The 27,581-nt window shown below is 41.0% G+C and overlaps 1 protein-coding gene across 19 annotated transcripts in view; it reads right to left on the bottom strand.

Annotated features, from left to right (window-relative positions):
* ADCYAP1R1 (ADCYAP receptor type I) overlaps positions 1–27,581 on the bottom strand; it is a 137,042-nt gene that overhangs the window by 70,327 nt on the left and 39,134 nt on the right. For all 19 annotated transcript variants that reach the window (XR_006935203.1, XR_006935204.1, NM_001398247.1 and 16 more), the window contains one exon: positions 14,058–14,163. Coding sequence is in view for 17 of the 19 variants with exons in the window: in NM_001398247.1 (NP_001385176.1) it covers positions 14,058–14,163 (106 nt within the window). In the remaining 2 variants the exon portion in view is untranslated. The remainder of the gene's footprint in view (positions 1–14,057; positions 14,164–27,581) is intronic.

Here is a 27,581-nt window from a genome sequence, read left to right as displayed (position 1 = left end):
TCTAAAGCATTTCACTATTAATTGCGTTTTATTTCTAGTAATATTTCTTCTCCCCTGGCACACACACACATACGCACACACACACATACACACACACACACACACACACACACACACACACACACACTTGGCCTGGTAATCACATCTCACGGTACCTGCAGCTTCTCCCTCAATCATAAATCAAGTATTATTCTAACCCAGTCTTTTGTTTTGTTTATGATCTCTGCTCACTTTGTTCCACTGGGCTACCTTTGATTTGCTGTTCTGTAAAGGAAGCGTATCAATCAGTTCTAACAACTGTGTGAGTATGAAACGTGTGGCTTGGATACAAAAAGTACAAGCTGCTAAGGAGTGGCACTAAGGAAGTTTGAAACCACTCTTTGTGTAACCAGAAAGGCAGGGGAAAGGGTAGATGAGAAACATAGCTTTGGATCATAGAATCATAGAATCACAGAATGGTTTGGGTTGGAAGGGACCTTTAAGATCATGCAGTTCCAACCCCCTGCTATAGGCAGGAATACCTCCCTGTAGACCACGTTGCTCACAGCCCCATCCGGCCTGGCCTTGAGTGCTTCCAGGGAGGGGTCATCCACAACCTACCTAGGCAACCTGTGCCACTGTCTCACCACCCTCACAGTAAAGCATTTCTTCCTTACATCTAGTCTAAATCTACACTCTTTCAGTTTAAAACCATTTCCCCTTGTCCTGTCGCTACACTTTCCTTGCACTTGGACTTGTTGAACTTCATGAGGTTGGCATGGGCCCACCTCTCAAGCCTTTCCAGGTCCCTCTGGAGAGTATCCCTTTCCTCTAGCATGTCAACTGCACCACTCAGCTTGATGTAGTCTGCAAACTTGCTGAGGGTGCTATCCCTCTGTCCCACTGTCCATGTACACTATAAAGATGCTAAATAACACCAGCCCCAACACCGATCCCCAAGGAATGCCACTCGTCACTGGTCTCCACTTGGACATTGAGTCATTGACCACAACTCTCTGAGTGTGACCATCCAGCCAATTCCTTATCCAGCAAGTGGTCCATTCATCAAATCCATTTTTCTCCAACACGGCAACCAGGATGCCATGTGGGACAGTGTCAAAAGCTTTGCACAACTCCAGGTAGGTGACGTCAGCTGCTCTTCCCTTATCCACTGATGCCTGTCCACAAGATTTATCTGCTCTTAAAAGTTGATGACTGCACTAACTTCAGACATCTGCCTTACCTGGCAAAATGAGCTGGGTAGGCTCCTCATTTATTTAGTTAGACAGAGAGCCAGGAAAGAAAAAAAATAGTAACATCAGCAAGTCATGGAGAATCGAGCATCTGGAGTGAAATATGAAGCTAAACTCTTTGAGAATGTGGATACAAATTGATTGAGACTCAGCACACAGATAAAAACACCTTAATTTAGATGTTTTAGTACGCAAACTCATGCAAATCTCACTATCTGTCTATCAATTATATAAGGAGTTGTGGGAGACTAGCCAGTTAATTTAGCCAACAAATTAGATGTCTAACATCCACTGATCCCATCATTCCCAAGGAGATTGTTTTCCCCTAAATACAGAGCCAAATATTGTTCTCTTGACTGAAGTACACACTGAAAATGCCTACCAAAGTCAGTGGGAGATGAGGCTGTAGACTGTGAGCAGTAGAATTATAACTGGATAAGAGTAAGTGCTGTTCCTCGGGACCTACCAAAATACATTTGCAGTATGGTCTAAGAGATGGGTAATTGCTTTGATTCATTTATAGTTCTGTGTATAAGGCACTCTGTATTCATCAAGTTGTCAAGATCACAAGTTGCCATGACATTTGAGAACAAAATTCAGAGATGAGAAGAAGAGAATACTTATTTTAACTGAGGTCAGTGTGAAGTCTGGATGATAACTTTACTAAACTCTAATCCTTTCCTACTATCTTGCAAGAGTAAGGTATACCCTCAAAAACTAAAGAAAAACAAGCAATAATTAGAATTGGACCTTAACTTTTGATATTCTCATAAATCTGAAATGGAAAAAAATCACACATCAGTAGGAGAGAATGAATATTATCCTACTTCTGAAATGTCTCAAATTAACAGATTTAATTAAAATACACATCAAAGATGGAGATAGGACTGTAGAATCTCCCTCCCCCTCTGATTTGAAGAACTAATTACACAAAATATTGTGATAATATATCCTTGTAAGCATAGCAACTGAATTGTTGTATAATATGATTAACGTTTGCCTGCAACACCATAGAAGCCTTTAGATGTTGTGGATGATAATTGTGATGTAGCATTGTAGATGGGGAGGCATGTTCTAAGACTGTTCTGCTTTAAAAAGGCAAAAGAAACAGCAATGGAAAAACTGTGCACCAGTTCTGTGGAGTCCTTATCACTTATCAACATCAAAAGAAGCCAGGATCCACACATCAGGAGGAATTTGTCTAAAATGTGACAGACAACATCAAGATATTTCCCTTTGTTTTCCTTATCTGTGTGTGCAGAGACTTCTGCATGTTATCCCTGCATTCTACAGCAACCTCTGGGACAAAAGGAGTCTTTGCATGGCATCTCACATAGAGATGAGCCAACTGTGGAAGGTGAATCAGTGGGTTAAAGATAGAGACTGTTGTGTTGGAGGTGACCACCAAGAACCAACAATGAACCATCAAGGTGCTAGAAGAATGCTAGATGACATCAATACCACCAAATAAGGCTATATCTGTTGGGCAATCATTGGGAGTGGACACAATAATGATTTTGGAAATGTAACGAATATGTTATACATATGAAAATGTAATATGTTCACAAACGATCAATTGGGGGTGCATTTTTGGAGTGTTATCCCAATGCTATCCCAGCACTGCCAATGAATTTCTGCTTAATGTTAATAAAACTTCTGCTGTTAAGTCCCTTCACATCAATTTCTTCGATTCATTTCCCACTCTCTTATTAAAGAACCTACATGTTGGTTTTCAGCCAGAAAATACAAGCTGAGTTTAGCCTCTAGAGCTTGTTGTGGAAGTGTTGCATCACTGAATTTTTATGGTAGAATTCATATTAGACAGTAGTATCTCAAGCTGAAAAGCATAAAAACAACACAGGCCAAATCTGTGTCTCTTCTGGTACAACATACAAAATTCTTCTCTCTAGGATGAAGCACATGTTACGCTGTATGACCCCAGAAATGAAATATGTGAGAAGAGTTCTTCAGTCTCCCAAAAGGATGGATGGAAAACAATGTAAAATTGAGATATTTCCAATTTTCCTTTCTTATTCCTTCTCTTTTGCAAGAGGAATTTGGGGAAGGAAATGCACATTCTCTTTTCCTCCCTTTTGGCAGGAGCAAGAGTTACCACACACATTCAGAGTCTGCCCACAGGCAAAGCCAAGGATCTCCCTTTTCCCACCCACATTCTCCCTAGCTCAGAAGCTAAAAAATATATAATGCATATAGGACATGCAGTTCCTACTGCATAGCTCCTTCAGTGATGGAAAGACAGTGAAGTTAAACAGTTGCTAGAGGACCATCTCCACATTTTATCTCTGTTCAACATCCTATATAGGAAATTGAGATATGACCCATTGCAATTCTCAACAAAAGGGCATAGCTTAAGTCTACAATGAAGAAGAAATACAAACAGAAGAAATAAGGCATACATACAGAGCAAGGGCTCACAACATTATTATTTAAGGTATTTTTATTTTTTATTTTTACTTTTGCAAGTAAAACTGAATTATGTCATTTTTGCCATGGTTGGAGGAGAACATGCAGATATTTTCTTACTGCTTAGCAGATGGAGTTGTTAATAACTCGTTATACTGCTGTAGCTTGCTTATTTGTCTGAGAATGATTTAACTCACTGCCCTTCAGTCTTATTTTGCTGAGGAAAAATCAATATGCAGAACCTGTCAGCAGTCCAAATTATTACACTTATTCAATTACATATATTATTGAGTAGGCAGTTTTACATAATGAAGTTCTTGGCTTAAGTTTGTAAGGGAGTTATATTAAGAGGAAGCAGATATATCTCAGAATGAGCTGAAAGAAATGAAATTGTACAGTTGGGTGAATTTAGTCATCGGCCACCTATGTTAGAATATTAAGTGTTTGATGAAGTGCTAAGTGAAAAAAAAAAACCCACAAAACCATTTGATAGTAAAGAACAGTCTAAATCTTTGGTCCAGCACTTGGCCCACGATTACAGCTTTCCGAATGATCCTACAAAAGATACACAGAGACCCCAAAAGGAGTGATTCTAAATATTCAGAATGTGAAAAGGAAGTTGTTCTTAAGAACTTAAAGAAATCTTCACATTGAAGTTCTCTACTAAAAGCCACTGAACTTAGTGCTAGCCATAAAGACTGCCAAATGTGCTTTCCAGAGTGAGACCCATCTGACCAATTGCCAACATCTACATTTGAATGGCCGCCAATTTTTTTTTAGTAGTAGTCAGAAAGAGGTAATCCCAGAGAACAATCATCTGAAAGTAGACATCTGAAATAGGTCTGATGACTCATTCCCTCAAAAAGCCAACTTTTGTCCATTGACTGAAGGCAGCTTTGGGACAACAGCCGAGATAAAAATACCTATGGCATAGAAATCTGCTCTGATAGTGTTCTCATCTTCATAGCAAGCTACAGAAAAAATAACAAAGGGAGTTCAAACAATGCCACCTTTATGGCATGCTCACACACCTCCCACTGTGTCCCAAACAATCAGTTCATTTTCTGGGCTGTGCCACTGCTAGGTCTTTTCAGTCCAGGTGGAAATGGATGCTGCAGGATAGTTGATGACCATCACTGCCATCTCATTCAAAAAGATGACTGGCAGACCATAATATTCACGTGTAAGATAAAAGGGGGAGCCGGGTCAAGCTTTCCTGAAGCAGGTCACAAGTTGGAGCACCATTCCATATGGTTCTCCTTGAGAAGCACTGGGTGTTCTACGAATTCATAGCCCTGTCAGCCAATGAAAAAACAGCACTCCATTGGGTTTCTGCTCCAAGGCCTCTATTACCTTCTCAACACCAAGCCACAAAAAGGAACAAGGGTCCATCATTACTATCAACAGGACATGTGTGGGATTATTTCAGGGTGGGAAGGGAATCTGCAGGTCTACTAAAGATCCTTCGTTGTACCAGTGAGAAGAAACACATCCTCAGAACAGCTAAGACTAATTCCAGTCTGTATTGATAGATCCTATTATATTTCTTGACCGTACTTCATTAATTCATTAGCAACACAAGCTCAAATCTAAGGAGTTACAGAAATAACCAATATCTGTGTTTTGTCTTTATTATCTGCCTGCATATGAAGCAGTGTCCTTTACATCCTTCCGGCTTCTATAAGCTCAAGAAGAGCTCAGAAATTTCTTATCTCTGGTTAACTCAGCTGATATGGCCAAACTCTGCAGACAAGTGTACAATATTCTGGTAGCTTCTCTGTTAAAAACAACTAATTGTGTTCCCCGTTAACCAGTGCTTATAATGATGCCTTAGTAATCTGTTTTTTCTATGTCGCTGCAATCGATGCAAATACATAAGCAGGTGTTTGTTTTCCTTTTTTTTTTTTTTTTTTTTTTTAATAGGTTGATTAACACCGTTCAGAAAACAAAACAAAGAAACAAATGAATGCACAAAACCCTGCTCTTACTTTGTTAGAGGACTCTCCTAAGAAACGTGACTGGCTCTCTGGAAATGTGCATCTATTTCCATTGAACTGCGTTGAGAACTACAGCTCTTCAAGCTCACAGACTAAGAAATCTAAACGTAGATTAATGTATGTGAAATGAGGTAGGCTTTGGCTGGCTCACTGCAGGTAATGAGAGCCACCTGAACCTCATTATCTCCTGCTTCTGCTTTAAAATTGTCACTCCTGTAGGTCTATGCCACATCTTCCAGTCCTGTGTGGGTTTCTCAGGTACCCAAAGCACCTTATCTGACACTGGATATCTATCTCTATACATTAAACCCTCTCCCCACTGCCTCAGTTTCCATTATCATCTTTGAAGTCCAGATATTTAACGATATTCTAAAACCAATTCCAGGGATAAAATGAAGGTGTCTATGGGTAATGGTCCTAAGAATCTCCAAAGTAATTCTGCGCTTCTCTTGCTTCAGGAACTTAATGGAAACCACAGTGAAATAAACAAGCAAAATCCAGGGTTCATTCAAGAGTCCTCTGAAATGCAGTCACGGCCAGTGCAGAGAAATTGAATATCCACCAGCAGAACCTGTGTTCCATCTCTAGAAACACAGATCCTAGAAATAAGTCAACCATGCCATTGATTCAAGCAAGAATCAAATTCCCTCTCTTACTGATACATAGCCTAAAAGGAGCTGCCAAGATCTGATGAAAATCATACTAAAAATCATGGATGGTCATTCAGTTATAATTCAGATTAATTCTCCCCTGTGTTGCTACACCACTAGGTTAGACATTAAAAGCTTAAGTAATTGCAAGTCACAGCTTCCAGATGTCCATGAAATGAAAGGTACCAATAGATAGAATAGTACAGGAAAGACCACCACCTGTTTCATTGCATATGATTTACTGATATTCACTGCTCATTTTTTAACTGCAGTGACTTGGTCTACCACGGCTGCAATTATACGTAATGCTTACAATTACAGCCTGGGGAGACGTGAATATGAGCAATCCTCCAATCTACCCAGCCCACATGAGAAAAAAACACTGCCAATGGATCTTCTGTAATTTTCATCTGAATATTATAATATTTAAAAAAATAAAAATAAAAGTATATGGGGTAAACCATCACTTATTGATAGGTATGCCCTAAAGAAACTCCCCCTATTTACACTTGATCAGCTCCACATGGTACACTGTGTGTGCTGAGTAGTGGAAGGTAAGATCAGACTTCATGGCACCATCGAACTTTGGACAAAAGAGAAAGAGATGCAGTGTGGTTTAATGAACTGTCACCATAGAAACATGGAACTCACAAGCAGAGCTGCACAAATAAATGATATTTTGCTTCGATAGTTACAGAAAAAAGTTGGAAATAAATTTAAAAAAAAAACATTTTATCTATGTGGTAGGAGTTTTTCCTTTCTTTTTGGTTAATAAGAAACATAAAGCATTGAGAAGGCAGACGGGAGCTTTTCTTTTTAGCTTTCTATTTTTAGCTTTAGTGTCTCTTTTTTTTTTTAACGTTATTTAAATTTAGTTAGCTATATTTCCGATATTCCTGAAACAAGTGTTCTGAAACACTTATTTTCCTTAATTTTTCACCAGAAATTCTTCAAATGTGTCACTGGAACCTACCATTTTTAATGAACAAACTGTTTGCAGATAAATATTTCTATTTAGTCCTGCTCCCAGAAATCAGTCTTATCAGGGCTAATATCTTCCCAAATTGCCTAGACAAAATCCATTCCGCCTTCTACTTTTGTAGGTAGGAGGAGCATTGGATGATATGACCTTAAGAGGTCATTTCCAACCTTAATGACTCTGTGTTCCTCTGTCATTAAAGAAGGACTTCCTAGCAGTTCTGAGGATTACAAAAGGGACAGCTTGAAAGAAGACAGGAGGAATTGTTACTCTAAGTATTTTATGGGATGGGGGTAGTAGCTCATATACATTTTGTAATTACTAGTATTCTCAGAATGGCAAGCATCAAATTCCAACACACGTCCTTTCCTTCTCTACTCATCTGAATTGAAGTTGAAGGAGGGCAGATTGAGGTTGGATGTGAGGGGGAAGTTGTTTGCTATGAGAGTGGGGAGGTGCTGGAACAGCTGCCCAGAGAGGCTGTGGATGCCCCGTCCATCCCTGGAGGTGTTCAAGGCCAGGTTGGATGGGGCCCTGGGCAGCCTGGGCTGGTATGAAATGGGGAGGTTGGTGGCCCTGCCTGTGGCAGGGGGGTTGGAGCTTAATGATCCTTGAGGTCCCTTCCAACCCAAGCCATTCTGTGATTCTATGATTCCATGATACTATCCCCCATGGCTGCTGCTTCTCCATTTGAGAACAAGGCTCTGAAGATTGCCTCATGCCCAGACGGCAAAGATTCTGTTAATTCCAACACTGCTGTATTATAATCAGTATGATTCATACCACCTAACTTCAGATGTCCTGTAATTATTGGTTTAATAGGCAGTGGAGAGAAATTGGCACTTCCACACACAATCTTCACAAGATAAGATGGGTGTATAAAATAAGGCAAGTTTGTTAGTACTTTTAAGTGTGACTTCAAAGCACCTGTCTTCATCTACTGACTATAAGCAGACTCTAAATAACTAGCATTAACTGGTTTCTACTTCAGACAACTATACTTAGGTGACACGAATCCATCCATTGCATCTAACGATCAGATATCTCTGAAGCCTGCTGACAGACACAAAAGCATTCAGCAAGGAGCCAAAGAAGCAGACAATGGTTGGAAAACAAAGATCGGTGAATCCGTTTCTCTTCTATTTCCCTAAGAAAGAGTAAGGCTTGATCACAGCTCAGATACTGATAGTTGCACAGGTGTCTTGTTTATCTATGCAGGACAGATATCTGAAATGGACATGGATTCTATCCCAAGTATAGCATGGTCTCTATATTCTATCCTGAAACTCCTTGTTTCTACTCGAGCATATTAGAAGAGACTCTGCAGTGTCACATGGATAGATCCATCAGCACAGAAAAGCATCTTTGACCTAAGATGGGCCCATTCAGGTAGATCAAAGCTATCAGTGTCGGTATCTTGGTTACAACAGGAGACAGGTAGAAAACATTTAGGGGTAGAGACACATTCTGAACCATACCCTCTCTGCCGTGGCAATTCAATAGATTTAAAAGCTGGGTGAGAGAAGAACAAATCTAGTCTTTGTGCACAGCTGCATCAACAAGGGAGACACGTGCACGCGTGCACAGGCACACAGTGAAACAACACCTTCCCAGGGGTGGCAAGGGGAACAAGAGCAAATAACTAAAAGGCCCAAAAAGAACAGGAGGCTGAGGAGCCATGGACGGGAATGAAAACCTAAAACTGATACATGATGGTCATATAAAGATGGAAACACTTTTCAAAGTCCATAGTGGTTTCCTCTCTCCCTAAATTACCACCATTATCTTTTAATTACCACCTTCTACCCTTTGGTGCCTTTATCAGTTTCTCTTTTGTTAATCTGTATCACAGGGGTACTTGCTGATAGGATTCCTCTTAGCAATTGTAGACACTGTATCTCTACATGTACTTATTCCATTTGTACTACTTGACTTGCCTGGCAATGCTATTGCCCTTCAAATTATTCCAGAAGAAGGACAAGAGGGAATGAGACTACCTAGCTAGGACTACAAGATCAAGATTAATTTGGCAGTGAGTCATGAATCACTTAATCACCAATGAGACCTCATCACGTCTGTTTCTTTTTATTCAAAATGTTGTGCTGTATCACACCTTGGCTCATCCCAGGATAATACATTTTAGGCTCTATAAACCACAGAATCATAGAATCACAGAATGGCCTGGGTAGAAAAGGACCACAATGATCATTGAGTTTCAACCCCCCTGCCACAGGCATGACCACCAACCAGCAGACCAGGCTGCCCAGAGCGACATCCAGCCTGGCCTTAAATATCTGCAGGGATGGGGCATCCACAACCTCCTTGGGCAACCTGTGCCAGTGCATCACCGATATCACCCTCTGGCATCCAAGGCCAGGCTGGATGTGGCTCTGGGCATCCTGGTCTGGTGGTTGACGACCCCGCACATAGCAGGGGGGGTTAAAAATAGATGATCACTGTGGTCCTTTTCAACCCAGGCCATTCTATGATTCTAGGACTCCCTATGTCTAGCCTAAATCCCACTTTCCATTTAAAACAACCACTGTATGTCTTCTTAAAAGACATATTTCTGTTTTTTCTCTGTATTTCTTAACAAGCCCCTATAAGCCTCCATGGAAGGCCACAGGAAAGTCCTCCCTGGAGCCTTCTCTTCCCCAGGCTGAACACCCCCAGCTCCCTCACTCTGTCCTCATAGCAGAGGTGCTCCACTCTCTGAGCATCTTCGTGGCCTCCTCTGGACTCTCTCCAACAGCTCCACATCTTTCTGGGTTGGGGCCCCAGACCTGAACTCAGTGCTGCAGATGGGGCCTCATGAAGGCAGAGCAGAGGGGGACAATCTCCTCCCTGCCCACTTCTGCCCCTCTGTTGATTCAGCCCAGGGTACAGCTGACATGACCCTGGAAACCTTCACCCAGCATCTGAGTAACTCCTGTACCACACCAGACCTCAGGGCTGACAACAGCTCAACAACATGGAGGAAAAAAATAAAAATCAAATAGAAAGAGATATAAAAACACAACAAAACAAAGCACATACATATTTTATAAGACCGCATATGGATCAATTCTTTATCAGTTTCTACATGGCAGAAAGTCCACTGAGGACCGCTGACAGCTACAAGAGGGTCCAGCAGAAACTTGTGCAGCTCAAAAATAAAACAGAGACTAAAACTGGAACAAAAGGAGACCGAAAATACTGATATAAGACGTAGTCTTGTCCCTCCACCTGGAGAAGCTGGGGAATCATTCCCCTTCCTCCTTTCTTTTCAGCTTTTGGCTTTCATTATTTGTCCTTATCACTTTAATTCCCTCTCTAGAGCAAAGGAGTCAGATTCTGGGTCCTGCTGAGATCTCATTTTCTTCAAATTCTCTTTCTCAAGTATACTTTGTAGGTGATGGCTGGACAGGTTTGTACACATAGGGTCATCGCATGCTCCTTATTTCTTTTCATATAAAGGCATCTGAAGAATTTAAAGCATTTAAGAGGAAACAGTCAACATAAAGTAACAGAAAAAAAAAAAAAAAACCCAACACAGAAAATCTCAAAGCAATCAGCTTCTGAAGCATTGCAGGCAGAGCCCAGCAGCAGAGGGAGGGAAAACAGTACTGTGAAAGATAAAACGGTAATGAGCATAACAGCTGGGCATGAGAAGCAGAGTGGGAGAAAAAGGGGAAAACATCAGAGCCCTGATAATCTAGGGCTGGCTGTTTTCTCTAATAGAGCACCAGCCTTGCTCTTCAAGACCCGTGGTTACAGTTGTAGCTTCAAGACTGTGTTCTGCTGGACCTCATCCAGACGAGCTACGGGGAACCATTTAGTTTATGTCTGCATTCACAGATGCTGAACACAGCAAGGGGTGAAGTAAAGGCAGGAGGTTGGAGTTATTGCGAAATGTAGGAACCCATAATGTGTTCTTCCACTTCTAACTTCGAAGTGCATCACCTTTCATGCAGCACTTTTAGCTATATGAAACATCGCTGCAGAAAAATGGACCACAGAATCTACTATTAGTATCATTAATTTTTACCCTATGTAGTAGGATCTGTAGAATCACAGAATCATAGAATCATCCACGTTGGAAAAGACTTCTAAGATCATCTAGTCCAACCAACAACCCAACCCCAGCCCACTAAACAGCGCTCTGTGATATAATTGTTCTAGATTCTGTAGAAGTATAGATTACACAGACAGTTTGGGTTTGTGTTTTACATGCAGTTATTTGACTTTTTATCACATGTACCAGAAGAATATGGAGCTATACTACTTTCAGAGCAAGGTAGTATAGTTTAGCTCATTTGGAGGATAAACCACAGTACCTGCCATCATAAATGCTTGGTGACTTTCAAGACAGGTTCGACTATGGTGAGTAGCACTCCATTCCACTAAGACTGGAAGCAAAAATGCTTTGGAATTGGGTGCTTCCCAAATATTGCAATGCATTAATTCACTGTGGGGGGAGCATGTCATATTGGTACATCACTTGCCAGCAGTCACCAGCAAGGTATTCTTCTAAACAGAGTAAGCAGTATGTCAAAGTTATTGAAAAAACAGGTCTGCTGATGTCCCATCCTTCAATAATGGAGATATAGCCTTGCTGGAAATGAGAGTGGCAGGATATGGCTTAAAATAAAGATCGGACTTTAAAAGCAAGTCTTGAAGGTGAGGGCTTAGAGGGGATAGAGTGGGATGTTACAGTACCAGCACTGAAGGTGAAATGAAATACATGTAAAACACATCCACGAGGACTAATAAAGTTACAAAGAAATGGCAGCAAAGAAGATCCCTTGAAAGAAATGGCTTGCAAGTGAGAAAAAAGGCCAGAATTGTTCACTGGAAAGCAAACATCTCAGATGAAATGTGGTTTCTTTTCCTAAAGTCCTGTATACGGTAGCATTCTTTGCCTCAGGAAGTTGTCAACAACAAAAAAGGTGTCTGGGCAAACTTATGAAACTCAAATTCATTGCCCTTGTGTATGCAACAGTTCTCTTCCCACTGCAGAGGCATCACCTGTTTACCTTCATGTATTATTTAAGAGAGAAGACAAAATGTGAAGCAATGAGCGAAGAGCCCCTCTTCACATGACACATGCTCCAGAATACCAAAGCACAGTAAACCTGGGAAAAGTTGATGGAGCCAAAAAATAGATGGGGAACAAAATAAAGAGCATTACTTGTTTTGCTGAGGGAGTGCTTGAAAGGATGTAATCTTTCCCTGCCCGTGTGGATGATACATTTTCATCACACTAAGATGCGAAAGGCTTCCCAATGGCACTCGACCTCCTCTATTTCTGAGCTGTGCACTTTGAATTTGAAATAGGTAGGACTCAGAGTTTGATCCGATTAGTACCTTGGTTACCAAAAAGCAGAGGGTTATTCTGGATGTCAGTTACAAAGAACAACTACATGATAAAATGGTCTGTTTTGACCCTGGAAAATCCATGAATTCTTGAACCCATATAATAGTTGCCACATAATCATTAAAAGTAGGGCTCATTATTAGTTATGATATCATTCTGTGGAGAAGAAACTGTTAATTTCCCTTTTGTTTTTGCTTGTGCCACTACTGGGCTGAGGAACAACTCTTCAGCAATGGACAAAAAGGGTCTCAAAAACACATTCCCTGGGCTGGAATGAAACATCCAAATACATCTTTTCCTCCTTCCCACCAAACCATCTGGTTCATTTGTCTAAAGCTGGGAAACAGAACAAAACTGAGCTTAAGAACGTGCTAAACAGGAAAACTCTAATGGACATACTCTGAGCAGCTACAGTGCCTTGCTGCAGGGGAAGCTCCAGTAACACATTCATCATGGTTGAGTCACCATCCCTGGATGTGTTTAAAAAACATTTGGATGTGGTGCTCAGGGACATGATTTAGCAGAGGGTTGTTAGAGTCAGGGTAGTATGGTTAGGTTGTGGTTGGACCTGATGATCTTGAAAGTCTTTTCCAACCTGAGCGATTCTATGATTCTATTATCTGCATCATACCCCCTCTTGCTAAAATATCTGGCCAGGAAAAGAGAAGAGAGATCTCCCCTCTTTTATGACACACACACAGCATGTTTTATCTGCAGTTCTCAGCAGTTTTACCCATTCAAGTCACAGCAGAAGCGGTTTGGACACGACTCAGAAAATAGGCCCTGATTTCCAATTAGCTGCTTTGTCATTCTTTGCCCTTCCCTCATTGGTGCTGGCCATCAGCAGCTCCTGCTGCAGTCAGTGGGAAAAGAGACAGGATATTAAACCATTAATTTCTTTACTTGCTGCCTCAGTTTCTTAGCAATCTGTATCAAGATTACAGTCACCACGACATTCATCCCTGTAAAGGTCTTCAGATTGTGTGATAGAGAGGCAGAAATTATTACTGAGGTGATGAGGGGGAATGAGCAATTGTTGCTGTAGAGCACGTGAAGCACTTACAGCTTAATCCCCAGCAGCCCCAACATCCTATCAAGACATTTCCTTCCAATGCACACTGATTCTTGTTGCTGTTGTCATTATGGTTTCATTTGGTAGATATATGTCACTGCATCACCTAATGTATGGAAGCAAATCCCTGACCTCTGATCATAACCACCTATCGACGTAGTATGTCCCCAGTGATTGATTTTTTCCCTGTCCTTACAGTGTCTCTTTAAGCTCCAGCAACTGCAGTGACGGCACTTTTTCCAGAAAGATGTTTGCAATGACATTGCTGGAAAACCCTGCAGGCATAACAGGAAAGCTCTAGAAACCCTCGCATCAATGCATATGGCATAACCCAAGTTGAACCTCACCTGGAGTAGAGTCATTAAGAGGGTTCAGGGCAGCTGCCCTCCGTATTTTCTCCAGACAGGTTTCTTGCTCCTTTTTAATTATGCAGTTGGAATGTGTTGCTGTAACCTGAAATGGGAGAAAAAAAAACGTGGTGAAAGAGCAGTTATAAATGCAAAATAGCTGGAGAGTTTGTGAAGAGACATAAGGAAGTTTTGATGTTCCCTTCCAGAAAGAAGAAAGTAATAAAAACATCTTTAATAGATGAGAGGAAACTGCAACAAGCTCCTTGATGTTTATTTGTTTGTTCTAGACAGAAAGCTTGAGAGTGTTCATAAGACTGTTTTTAACACTGCTCTCTATCAAAGTGCAATCTGCAATGTGTTTGCTTTGTTTTATTGCATTTCTTCCTCATATAAAGCAGAAGTGAAGTTACCTCTAAATAAAGAAATAATGTAAAGAGGAATCAGAAATCATTTGAGGCTCTGTTTGATCTTCTGCCACTCTCTTATGAGTCTCACACAATCCATTAACCTCACTCAGGACCCTAAACTAAATTAAAGTTCTTGCTCCCAGTCTTTCACCCCGTCCATTCTTTAATGCTTCCTTCTTCCTTTCTTTCCAATGAATACAAGGCAGCTTGCTTGCCAAGAGCAAAATGCAATGCCAATGCAACTGAAATGACTTGATCCAAAACTTCTTTTCTATCTCTAAGGCTCTAAGGCAGCCCACTACAATTAAAAAAAAAAAAAAAAAAAAAGAAAGAAAGAAATGAAGAAAAAAAAGGAAAAAAAAAATAAAAAGATAAATGAATGTACAAGAGGAACATTGTGGCCAACAGAATGCAGGCAATCCCAAAGCAGCAACAAACTGAAAATGGGACCCATTCTCAGAAATCAATAAAAGATTTCATTCCTGCTGCAGAAAGTGGCCAAGGGATATCAATTCAGGGGAAACACAATCTCGGGTTTCATTAGACCATTTCACAGGGGTACTGCTAAAGTTCCAATCAAACTCTGCGGAAAGTCTCATGAAAATCCACACACTAGTTGAAGATGGGGTAGGTCAACACAGCTGACTGCAAGCTACTTGGCTGTTCTGTATTTCCCATCCCATTTTCTTCACTGTAGATACTGGAGGATTACTTAGGGAGTGGTGTGTACCTGCCAAGTGATAAACAGAAACAAGCAAGTAGGGAAAACAACACCTGAATCCAATCTGTTTCAATTTATTTTTGGAATCCAATCCACACAGATTGCCTTTACTTCCCTCGCAACCCAAGAGATGGAATGGAATGGAGGGAATGGTTTGGGTCACTAATGCATCAAATAACCAGCACACACCGAATGCATGCTTACAACACATCCCACAGCATACATAACCCAAGTTTGGTTACACTTTGTTGTGCTCTTGTGTATGCTAAGAGGCAGGGACCCACTGGCAGACTTTTGGCATTATAACAGTTACCAATCCTACCTCAAAGAGAGGATTCCATAATGAATCCCTAATGGAAAGCCTTCCTCGCCATTGGAAAGAACTGCTATTGCTACACAGTTCCACCTCCAAAGTCCCAGTAATAAATTTAAGCTCTCTGTCCCATGGGATACACCAAGCACAACCATATTAGAGTTGTTTATCTTCAAAGCAAAACACATTCTGTCTTAAGGGCTCCCAAGGGCCAGGAAAATATATACCATCCCAGATCTCTGCGATCTCTCAAGAACATAACAGCTTTTACTACATCATCCCCTGAACCTCAACAAAGATAGGGAAATTTTTTTGGTCACACAGCTGTCCATGTCTGAAAGGAGTGCCTGGGAGCTGTCTCAATATAAGAACTTCATAGTTCCTATACACTTCAGCATGTACAGATTGCAAAAGCTTTCATGTTGTAATTGCCAAGCCTGCAGAGGCAGAACACAAGGAAACAATAGGAAATGTCTCTTCACATGCTTATTGTTAAGTTGCTGAATTCTCCGAAGCTTCATATCGTCCATGTTGAATGTCCACTAGAGTTCATAGCATATAAATGGATGGATGGATGCAAAGTCCATCAAAGGATTCAAAACATACAAAACCCACCATGCCTAACTTCTATCCTATGGGAAGAAGAAGATTTAGATTCAATCTATAATCAAAGGACAGAAGAGTGTGATTTACCCTTCAATTTTTGGCGTCTTCCTTAGTGAGAAGTAAATCACAGCCGAAACTACTGACAATAAATAGAGTGTAAGGTGAGCAGCCCTGGTTTCATTCTTTTCTTTGCAGACATTCAAGTCTTGCTCAGGCAGTACAGAGATGCAGACTGCTGGATGTAGGGAGAGCACTGAAGTCCTATGCTTCAGCTGTTCCTGCAGCCTTATTTAAGCTTCCACAATCAGCAGAATGCTTTGATATACTCTCCCATAAAAAATTTTATGTTGTTACGTAGCGCTCATCATCAACAGACAACACCAAGTTGGGAGGAAGTGTGGATCTGCCAGAGGGGAGAAAGGCACTACAGAGGGACCTGGATAGACTGAATCAATGGGCCAAGGTAAACTGAATGAGTTTCAATAGAGCCAAGTGTCCGGTCCTGCATTTTGGTCACAATAACCCCAGGCAACCCTACAGGCTTGGGAAGGAGTAGCTGGAAAGCTGCCTGATGGAAAGGGACCTTGGTGTACTGATGGACAGTCGGCTGAACATGAGCCAGCAGTGTGCCCAGGTGGCCAAGAAGGCCAATGGCATCCTGGCTTGGATCAGGAATGGTGTGGCAAGCAGGACAAGGGGAGTCATGCTGCCCTATACTCGGCATCAGTGAGGACTCACCTTGAGTACTGTGTTCAGTTTTGGGCACCTCAGTACAGAAAGGACTTTGAGGTGCTGCAGCAGGTCCGAAGAAAGGCAACAAGGCTGGGGAAGGGCTTGGAGAATATGGCGTATGAGGAGAGACTGAAGGGACTGGGGCTGTTTAGTCTGGGGAAAAGGAGGCTGAGGGGAGACCTTATTGCTCTCTTCCAATATCTGAAAGGTGATTGCAGCAGAACAGGGTTGGTCTCTTCTCACTGGTGACAGTGACAGGACAATGGGAAATGGCCTCGTGTTGCACCAGGGGAGGTTTAGTTTGGATATCAGGAAAAATTTCTTTACAGAAAGGGTTGTTAAGCACTGGAATGGGCTCTCCAGGAAGGTGGTTGAGTCACCATCCCTGGATGTCTTTAAATATGGTGGATATGGTTAGAGTAGTATGGTTTGGTTGTGGTTGGACTTGATGATCCTTAAGGTCTTTTCCAACCTGAGCTTATGATTCTAACAGACATTTAAAATGTTATCAAGGAACAAGGAAACTCAGACAGAAAACAAAGAGAAGGAGAAAAGAGCAACCTCAGTGAGAGAATAGAAGCTGCCTGTCATCTCCGCTAATTAGCAGTGTCTTTTCAGAGAAAACAAAGCCATGTTTGGATCGCTTATAACAAAACATTTCTTTGTTGAAGGCAGAGATGCTTTGAGGTTATCATGTTTTCCTGAAAGGATCCATATGTTCCACGTGTCTCCACTCACTACGTACTCGTAGAGTTTATGCCTTTCATCTGTCAAGCCAGTCTTTAACAACTGAACAGCAGAGCACAGCCGAAATGGAAGAATATGCTCAAACTTCATGGCCTAACGATGTCACTTCTTTCGCCTCAGGGACATTTATGACTTCCTGAGCTCATTGCAGGCAGTCTGGTGTCTGCTTCCCAGAAGACATCAGTGATATGTGCTGTTAAAGAATGTTTTGATAAGTACCAGAAAAATCAAGAAACGAGGTGGAAAATACAGGAAGTTCACATTTGAATTGAAAATGTATGTATTACTCTCAGTGATGTGGAGGAGATTGACTCACACCAGTTTTGAAAAGGAATATATTTCCAATAGATTAGGTGTTTTTAGTTCTTCTATTTCTCACTGCTCTAATGTGTTAGCAACAGACAATAAATTACATTATGTTACACTGAGCCTGTTTCGCCCTTGAAGGTAATTGGTGAGTGATCTCCCTGTCCTTATCTCAACCCATGAGCTTTTTTTCACTGTATTTTTTCCCCATCGCTCTGAGGAGGTGAAGAGATCAGTGTGGTGGAGTAAATCTGACCATCAGTGTGAAACCACCACTCGAAGACTCTACAGATGTGCAATACATCGACAGCTTTCATTTTTTCCTCTTTTATTCTTATTAAAGCAGTCACCACAGAAATCAGCCGATGAGTGATGGCTGATCCCTTGGCATGACAATAATTTTAAAAACTCATGCAATCTTGCAACAGCATAAATATACTCTCTCACATCTCAAGGTGCTGCCTTAATGGGAACTCTTCTGTTACGAAAGCCACTGTTAGTGCACAAGCCTGAGCAGCACACCTCTGCCACATCCAGACCTGACCTAGCTGCATGCATATATCAGATCAGCAAATGTTTAGAGCCAACTGTTCAAGAAAGGCATTCCTCAACATATGGATGCTCCAGGGAAGCAACCATGTAAAAGGCACTATGCAGATCAGAAGGCTAACATACACCTTTTTAATGGAAACAAATAGGTGTAGACAGCTTCTTCCAGCAGGAAACATAAAAACGTTCTCTTTCTTTCAGTTCAAGAACACCAAGCACTGGGAACTGGAGAGGTGAAGGTAAATTTGTGAGCAACTTCTTCCTCTCCACACGATTTCTGTATTGGAAAGGCAACATGGCAGGCTGCTTGATTTGGTGCATAAAGATCTATTTGCAGTGCACTGTAATAACCCTTCATCTCTTCCCACCATGTACCATTCACTGTGCCCTGATTTAGGTATGGGGTGGTGTAAGTCAGTGACATTGCTTCCTGGGCCCTCATCTCCTGTAAACCTGCAAATGGGGAGAGAATAGTTCTGAAAATACATCCAAGGAGAACAAAGCTAGGCTGAGAGTAGACAGCTCCAAGAGAACAGTACTGGACTGCATTAGGAAGAAGCTTCCTAACCACAGGAGTTGAGGAACAGAAGATATAAACTTAAACCAAGCACCATGCTTAGGCAGCTGTCTTGACTTCATTTATGACACTATCTGACATATGGCTATATCCAAGGGGAGGAAGTTAGAAGACTCAGTACAGATGTCTAGACCATTTAACATGCCTTAAGGTATCTCAATTCACCTCCAGCTGCTGCTGTCAGCATTGGACTTTATGTTTGCCCTTTGTCAGGATATTTTGGACCCTGTAATGCATATATAATGGAAAAAGGCTTTTACACTTCAGCACTTGACTCAATTTCTAAGTTATATATCAAGTACGTGAGCATCTTCTCAGTGACATAACAGGACATTCTTTATGAAAGGGAATGCAATCCTTGTGCCACATTCATATTCACTGATAGAAACTTGTGCATAAGAGAGGTTCTTGGGTGGCTGGAAGAGTTTGGAGGGAAAAAAAAAAAAAGAGCAGTGAAAGATGTCCCAGAATTATCCAAACTAATTTGGATCATCTTACTGGTGAGCAGTAAGAATATAATCAAAAAACCTGAGCTGTCTTTGGCCACATGCAGTCATTCAAAAATACTTAAGAGTTCTGCTCATTTTGCTCTCTACAAGAACATTCCTATTTGTTTTAAAACATCATCTCCCTCTAGGAGTTAACTCAGTGAAACCACAGGAGTGAGAAAAGTCAGCAGTGTTCCTGAGATACTCCAGGGTCAGGCAAGATGCTCTGAAGTCATAACAAGGAAGTGATAATGAATTATGCAATTCCTTTGGCATCTTCATTTTTACAAAGGCTTGATCAAATACAGTGATTCAGTAATACGAAGTTTTCTTTCCAAGTTCTGCCTGTAAATACCTGATCCTTTTTTTATTATTATTTTTTCAAAGTGATTGAGAATATTTTCATACCATTCCAGATGTGTCACATCAGGCACCATGAAATAAGGAGAAGGGTAAAAAACAGAGGTTAGGGAAAAGCAAACAAATCATCACTACTGCTACCAGCAAGAAAACTTCACTAAATCTCTCATGCAAAGTCTTTTACATCAACATCAAGTTGATGCAAAGTAATGCAAGCAAGATGTTTAATCCACTACGCTTATAAGATCATTCGCTTTGTACTGAATTGTACTTGGTGATAATTTTACTGTGACTCTTCCCTTTACAGTTAGCTCAAAAAATGATATATTAATATTTGTGAGCATTTCAGAAAGAAAAAGAAAAAAAAAAAAAGCTTACTTTGCAATAGAAACAATATCACTAGATTTACTCCCTATTCCTAGCAAGTATTCCTGGTCAAACCAGGGCCAAGACTTGAAAAACACTATTGAAAGTAGAGGTCTTTGATAAGAAGCTCTGATTACCTGTAGGGTTTTTTTTCAGAACTGATTTACACGATCACTGGTACCCACAGCACTGGCTTGGCAGTTGAGTAAGTTGTTGTCTCCAGGAAAACCTTATGTTGTCACTTGGTTGTGTTTTTGTCTGCCTGGGTAAACAGTATGCAAACTACTGTTCATTTCAAAACACTTCAGACTAAGTGAAAGGGCAAAGTGATTAAAAACTTATTCAAACCAAGGAACAATCGTACAATGCTTTAAGTAACAACAAGAACCCAACAGTGCTAACTACCAAAACAGAACACTGATCTCTTTCAAACGGGCTTACATGAATTTAAGATATGGTTATCTTCTTACATTGGCAGCTCCTGCAGAGATGCAGGTCTTACTGTAGATTGCAAAATAGATACAGCATAATCAACAGCTCCCTTCACTCAATGTGTACGTTTTGAAGTGGCAACTCCGGACAAAACCTGTTATGCAACATCAGGAAAATCCATTTCTGAGTTTTTCTTAACTGGTTTTCTATCCTATAGGTGGGTTGGTTGAAAAACCTTTCTTTAAGCATGATAAGACATCATCAGCATAGCTGGCAACTTCCGTAGGAACCAACACCTTGAGTTAAACCATAGTACATCTTTATCCTATCTCTAATGGCCAGCAATACCAATTCATGTTTCTTGAAGCCTGGTACTGAAGGGATGGAACCACCCATTGGACAACTGCTTAGAAATCCTTTCAGACACAATGTGCTTGAAGTGAAACTAAAGACTGATAATAATTTCTGATTGTTACTGTATTATGTAAGCTGGATTTCTTCCACTTTTTCTAAGACTTTCCTCTCCAAAGTTAAAAAATGTCAGTCTTGAAAACCTGACAGTCTCCTGACAACATCACAGTTTTCACTTATCTTCAAAAGTATTCAAGAGTAATGGGATTTAAGTGTCTTGGAGGGCTTTTATCCTTTTTCTTTTTTCCAGCTGAAAACCTCCAAGAATGGAGACTGCAAGACCTCCCTATGTAACTTACACTAATGCTCACCTGACGTTCAGGTAAAACAGTAATACTTTATATTATGCCCATAGTCTTTTGTCCTCAGGACACACATCATGATGAAGAGCCTGGTTCCACCCTCTGGATGACTTCTTCATAGTTATTGTAAGGCTCCTACTAAGTATCCCCAGCAGCCTACACAAGGCTGTTTTCCTCATCCTCTCCTCACAGGCCATTTGGATGGCTCGCCTCTGAATTCATTGACTGGCATCTTTTGTGTATTGAGGAGCCAAAAACTGGAAGTTTCTGAAGATAGAAAGGGATAACCACTCCCTTAGATCTACAGGTTATGGTCTTGTTATTAAGTCCAGGACACTGTTGACTTTAATCCGATTTCCTCAGCATCTGTGTACAGTGTGCAGAGACAAGGCTATCAAATAGCTGAATGCTTTATCAGATTGAATAAAACTCACGATGAGCTTCACTGTGTGAAGGCAGAAGGAACCTGTACTAACGTAAGACTTCTCTCACTGAGGGGACACTGATAAACAGAAAAGCATTTGGGATTTCTGTATTTGTCATGCTGCCGGATGCCACATTCATTTGCAAGGCAAGTTTTGTTATTACATGTTATTATTTGTCCATTGATACTTCATTACTTTAAACAAAACCCCAAAGAAAAAAGATCTTAGACAGGAAATTTGTTTTGTGCAGGCTCCCAGAAAGCTCAATAGAAACCCCATCTGAGTCACACTTGGAACAGAAATGCGTGAAGAACAGCTACAGGAGGCTGAGGAAACACTTTCTCCACACACACATATATACCCTACCCAGGGGAGAAAGCTTTAATTAATCCACTAATTAAATTAAAGCTATTTGCCCTCAACTATCACACACATTCTTCCTTTTCAGTCCTCCCCACAGGCGGTTCCAGTAAGTGCGCCGTGCTACAGCTTCCAGCCTGATATTCCCCAAAGGGGCTTTGGGACTGGGGAGAGTACTGAAGAATGAAGGCAAAGAGCTTATTACAACACTGCTAATAACGGGAAGTACTCAAGCTCATTCTCAATTTTCCTCCTCCTCCTTTCAGCGCTAAGAGACGTCGGTTCAGATATTGTGCCAAAGCGAGGGGAAAAACCAATGACAAAAAACTCTCAGATCCCACAGGGAATCAAAACCTGGTACAAAAGATCTCGCCTAGATTAGCTTTCTCAACAAACCCTCCTTTCTCACTCTCGTCTCTGGAGTGTTTCACCACTAGTCCTCTATAAAAGCTCAAGGAGGGGAATAAAGTTTGTATTCACGAAGGAAAGGAAGGAGCAGTGAATGGTGCGTTGGAGCATCAACACAGCGAGCTGAGCCAGTACGCAGCTGAGCAGAGGGATTAGAAAGGAAAAGAGACCGTGTAGGAAAACTTGCTAATGATGATCAGTGGGACCGTGCACAGAAAAAGCAACACTACCAGCAACAAATCTCCATTTTTCAGAGAAGGATTGGGCTTAAGAGGTATTTAGGAGCAGGTGAGGAAGAAACTTGAAGATGGGGTTTTGGTTCTTCCTGGGCTACGGGCACCGTGCGGCAGTGACTGTAAGAAGATGTCTGGCAGCGCCATGGCTCACAAGATGACTTGTTCTCCTGCTGTCCCAAATTATGACTGTAAAGAGTATGGCGTATCTGTACTTTGCCAGGTGTTGGTCACATTCAAAGTCATTTAGCATTGACACAAAAATAAATAAAGCAATAAAGTGACATTAAACATTGCACTGATCTTTTGAGGAACTGGGGTGCCATTCAAGTAATACAGTTAAGAGGTAAGAAATGTTTTTATTCTGCTTAAAGATGTCAATCTTGCAATTAAAGTTTTAAAAGGGGATGTGGGGAAAAAAAAAAAAAAAAGAGAAGTCTAGATATATGAACATATTCCTGCCGGATGAAGATGACACTGAAACAATGGCCACTGAGTGAGTATTCCATAGGTTTGAAAATTCCAAAATTTTGCCAGTATAAAGATATTAACCACAATAATCCTTCCACCTGGGTTTATGCCACAGAGAATACGTGACTAATTCTACTTTTATTAGGTGATCTAATAAAGAAAGGTTCCTATCTTTATGATTGTCTGCCTCCATGGTCGGTGCCTTAACTCCAGACTTAGGACTGCATCAATGCTATTGAGTTATCAGAAACACCTCTAACAGTCAGTTAATGGTTTAGATACTCAGTGTTGGTCAGTATTGATGGCTGTAGAAATAAACTTGCAGACTCAGTACTTGTTTCTTGCTAATAACAAAAATGAGAGCTCACTGTGACTTGTGCAGCAGTAGATTACTGGAGAATCCCATCCCAGATACTGTTATTTCTGCACTGTATTTCCACCACAGGCAGGCCAACAGAAGTACTGCACCATCACTGGGCATGGATCACAGTTGATCTTCAGTATTTGAATATCCAACCATATATTCAGTAATAGTGCTTAAATGGCATTTAAATGTCATTGCAATGTCATCTCAGAAAAGAGAATTCTCCATTGATATACAGCAATATCACAATAGTTGTGAAGTTCTGGGTAGGTAAACCACTGCCAAAGGAAGGGGTGATCACAACTACCAACACAACTCCCACCACAGACAAAGCAGTTCAATAAATTTGTGATTCATAGTAGTAGTATGTACCTTCACTACATGCAAAATAAGCACGATACCTGCTTTAAGATGCCCTAGGCATAGTTGAATGCAAGCAGCCACATTACTTGTTGTGTAGCATTTACCTTCTTAAAGACTCAACTCATCAACTCATGTACATAGACAAATAATACTTTACAACACGACATCTGGCCTTTGCCTTTAATCCTATTACTTATACTTTCCAAACCTGAGAACATGAGGCTTTGAAGTTGGCTCGTGCTTTGTGACATGGACGCAGCTCCAATGTGCTCTGCTCGAGAACAAGCAGTGACTGAGGACAATATTGGACGTCAGCTGCCTGCTAATGATATCACAAAAGAAAAATACACTGTTTTCATACAAAGCATTAAGAAAGAAATGCATATCCAGAGTAACTATCAGCAGAGGCCCACGTCTTGGCCACAGTAAAACCACAACACTCAGCCCCTGCCTTGCTCGCTGCTCTCTGACCATCACATACGTGCATCATTTGTGTCCTGCTCATGAGGTATGCTTAGAAAATCCCACTGGTGACTGTGCTATGCTGTGTGAGCTGAGTCTCAATCAGGTTTCAAGGCGTTCTGACATACGATACGTTACAAAATGAAGCCTCAAAAATTACTAGAAAACCAACCAAACAAAAAAAAACCACAAAGTGCCAGATTGCATACCCGGCCTCAAATTCCTGCATCACTGCAGGATGCGATTTGATTTAAGGAGGGACAACACACAGTGACAGAGATGGTCTTCTTCTAAGAACAGATCTCCCCCTTAAAGAGTGACTTTGTTCCAAATAAGCCCGCAGGACCTGGATCCATTTCAGATCCTGACAGCTAAGCCACAGGTCTCACTTTCAGATTCTTATCATGACCTAGATTCTGCTCCAGCATTTTCTGCTCTGCTGCTATACAGAAACTTGCTCACATAGGTGATACCGTAGTGAATAAGGACAAATTCTGGATGCCTTCCATTATCCTCATGGTACACCTCTCCTGCTGTGCTCAGCCCCAACAAAACACAGCAGGCAGCTGAAGCGTTAAGGCAGCCATCCTGGCTGGCAGGTACAAGGGCATTCATGCCGCAGAACACAGTGGCACAGGGGCTCTCTCCAAGGATAACAGATGCTTCAGCTGTGCTGTTTGCAGCTGACTGCAATGCGCAGACATTTCAGACTTGGAATCTTTTTGCATATTTAAAGAAGAGACAATTTTTCAGTGTCAAAATTAAAAAAAAAAAAAAGAGGAGAGGAGAGGAGAGGAGAGGAGAGGAGAGGAGAGGAGAGGAGAGGAGAGGAGAGGAGAGGAGAGGAGAGGAGAGGAGAGGAGAGGAGAGGAGAGGAGAGGAGAGGAGAGGAGAGGAGAGGAGAGGAGAGGAGAGGAGAGGAGAGGAGAGGAGAGGAGAGGAGAGGAGAGGAGAGGAGAGATTGAAACACAATAAAAACTTAGAAGTCTCAGCAAACATGGTTACTATTCTACACTAAAGATAATAAATGTTGACCAATATATTTAAGGCTCTCCTCCCAAGTTTAATTTGCCAAATGGACTGAAATTGTCATTCTGGAAAAGGCTCTTCTGGAATATTTATATATTCCAGATCTAACAGAGCCCACTAACTTCGTGTGTTTGGACTTAAAAATGTTGGACGCTACTTTCTCAGTGACAATGACCACACCACAATCTCAGTGAATTCTTGTTATGAAATTTTCAGCCATTCTGGATTTCAAAAGTCTTGATGTAGTACACATCCCAGCAGCATAAGCTAATTTTTTCCTCTATAGATAATAGCAGTGTCTGGTGAGAGTCACGCAGTATATGTAACACGACCTCAGGAAAGAGGCAAGAACTGCTCAGCTATGAGCCTTATCGTCTTCATTTCCAGCTTCCTAACCCACATGCTTTCCTCCAAAGAAGTTCACTTCTGATAATGTATTTCTAATTACGGAGAGAAAATTCATTTCCACAGAGCATTTTATTCTTACTCCTCAGGGAGTTCGGGTCCTTACCTTGCCTTTTACAGATATATATGTGCAAGGGATTAATGCTGAGCAAAGCATTTTCTCTAAGGTAAGTAGTCTACATTTTCACAACCTCACTTATTTCTGAACTGCAGTAAGACGTATGAAAAAGAGATATGGAAACACTGAATTGAAGTAATCGTTTGATTTGGTTCAAATTGTTGTTAATGAAAAAGCTTCATTTTCTGTAGGGATAGGTAGGGTCAGAAACAGAAGGATGTTATTTCAGTTTGCTTTGGTTATCCTGATATCAGTAGAAAGCATAAATAAATGTAAATACAGTATGACTACTGTATACTGATGAGAGAGAGAGTGAGAGAAGAATTTCCCCTCCCATTTTAATTTGATTCTCTTTGTTTCCCAAAGCAATGATCACAGCTGGATGTTTGCCACTTTACACTGGTCAACATCCAAAGGCCTCCAGTTGCAAGCACTACCATGTAGCAGGAGTTGACCCCAGTACACAATGACCTGTTCCTCTAATATAAGTTGTCATCTACAAGGTGGTTTTTTGGCTTTTGTTAACAGCAATAAGTGGACTCGAGAGAATTCCATGCCTGAATGCTTGTCTTTGTGTCTTGAAGTTAAATATCTGCAGAATTACCGATTTAACAAATAGGTAACAGTGAGTAAACCAAAGCAAAACCAATATTGTAGTTTCTGGTCTCCATCTACCCCTTTAACTCACAGAAGAAAAAAAAATCTCAAAAAAGTAGCTAGTATACACAGTTGAAAAAAAACAGAACAAATAAACGTGTGAAGTGCAGAAGAAATATACGTGCTGATACAAAGATGAAAGCATTCATCAGATGGAGATTTACACGGGACTTCATATCAGAGTCGGAAAACTCAGTAAGCAGTGCTTTCTCCACAGTGCCCTGTTCATATTCACCTGTGGTTTTCCAGAGCACCCAGGGGTGCCCTCCAATGCACATGCATATGCATTAATTTTATGATATATATATATATACATGTTAAATACAATCCTCAAAAACATCTGAGAGAAAAGGCAGAAAAAGGGGGATGCTGGATGGTCAGTTCAATATAGCAAACACGACAAATTATGTCATGTTTCACTCAGAGACAACTGGTGATTCTTCTTATGGTTCAAGGGACAATATAAACCAAATACAGAACCCAACATTATTTTATTAGGGTTGGCTGAACTGACAGACCTCAGCATCTCTCAGCATGTTGAGAGAGCTGGGCATGTTCAGCTTGGAGAAGATTCCAGGGAGACCTCATAGCATGGAGATCAACAAAACCTTTTGTCTCTCATACACCTGTCTTGGACACCATCACTCTAATTCTTGGACACACGTAGCCTGAAGTGGATTTGTCTTTTCCAGACCTTTTAGAGGCAGAGCAGCAGAGATGGCCTCATTTCACAAAGAAGGAACTGAGGAACAAGAAGCTGAAGCACTACTTAAAGTAAATGTTAATCTGAGGCATAAGGAACATTTGATCTTGCAGCTCTCATGTCTTAAGTTATTGTTGGAACATCAGGGATCCAATAATACCTAAATTAGCTGTAAGATCTTGTTTGAAAACAAAGCTGATGAGTTT

This window comes from Gallus gallus, chromosome 2 (genome assembly GCF_016699485.2).
Source record: "Gallus gallus isolate bGalGal1 chromosome 2, bGalGal1.mat.broiler.GRCg7b, whole genome shotgun sequence".
Lineage (NCBI taxonomy): Eukaryota > Metazoa > Chordata > Aves > Galliformes > Phasianidae > Gallus > Gallus gallus.
This window is presented reverse-complemented; position numbering and strand designations above follow the sequence as displayed.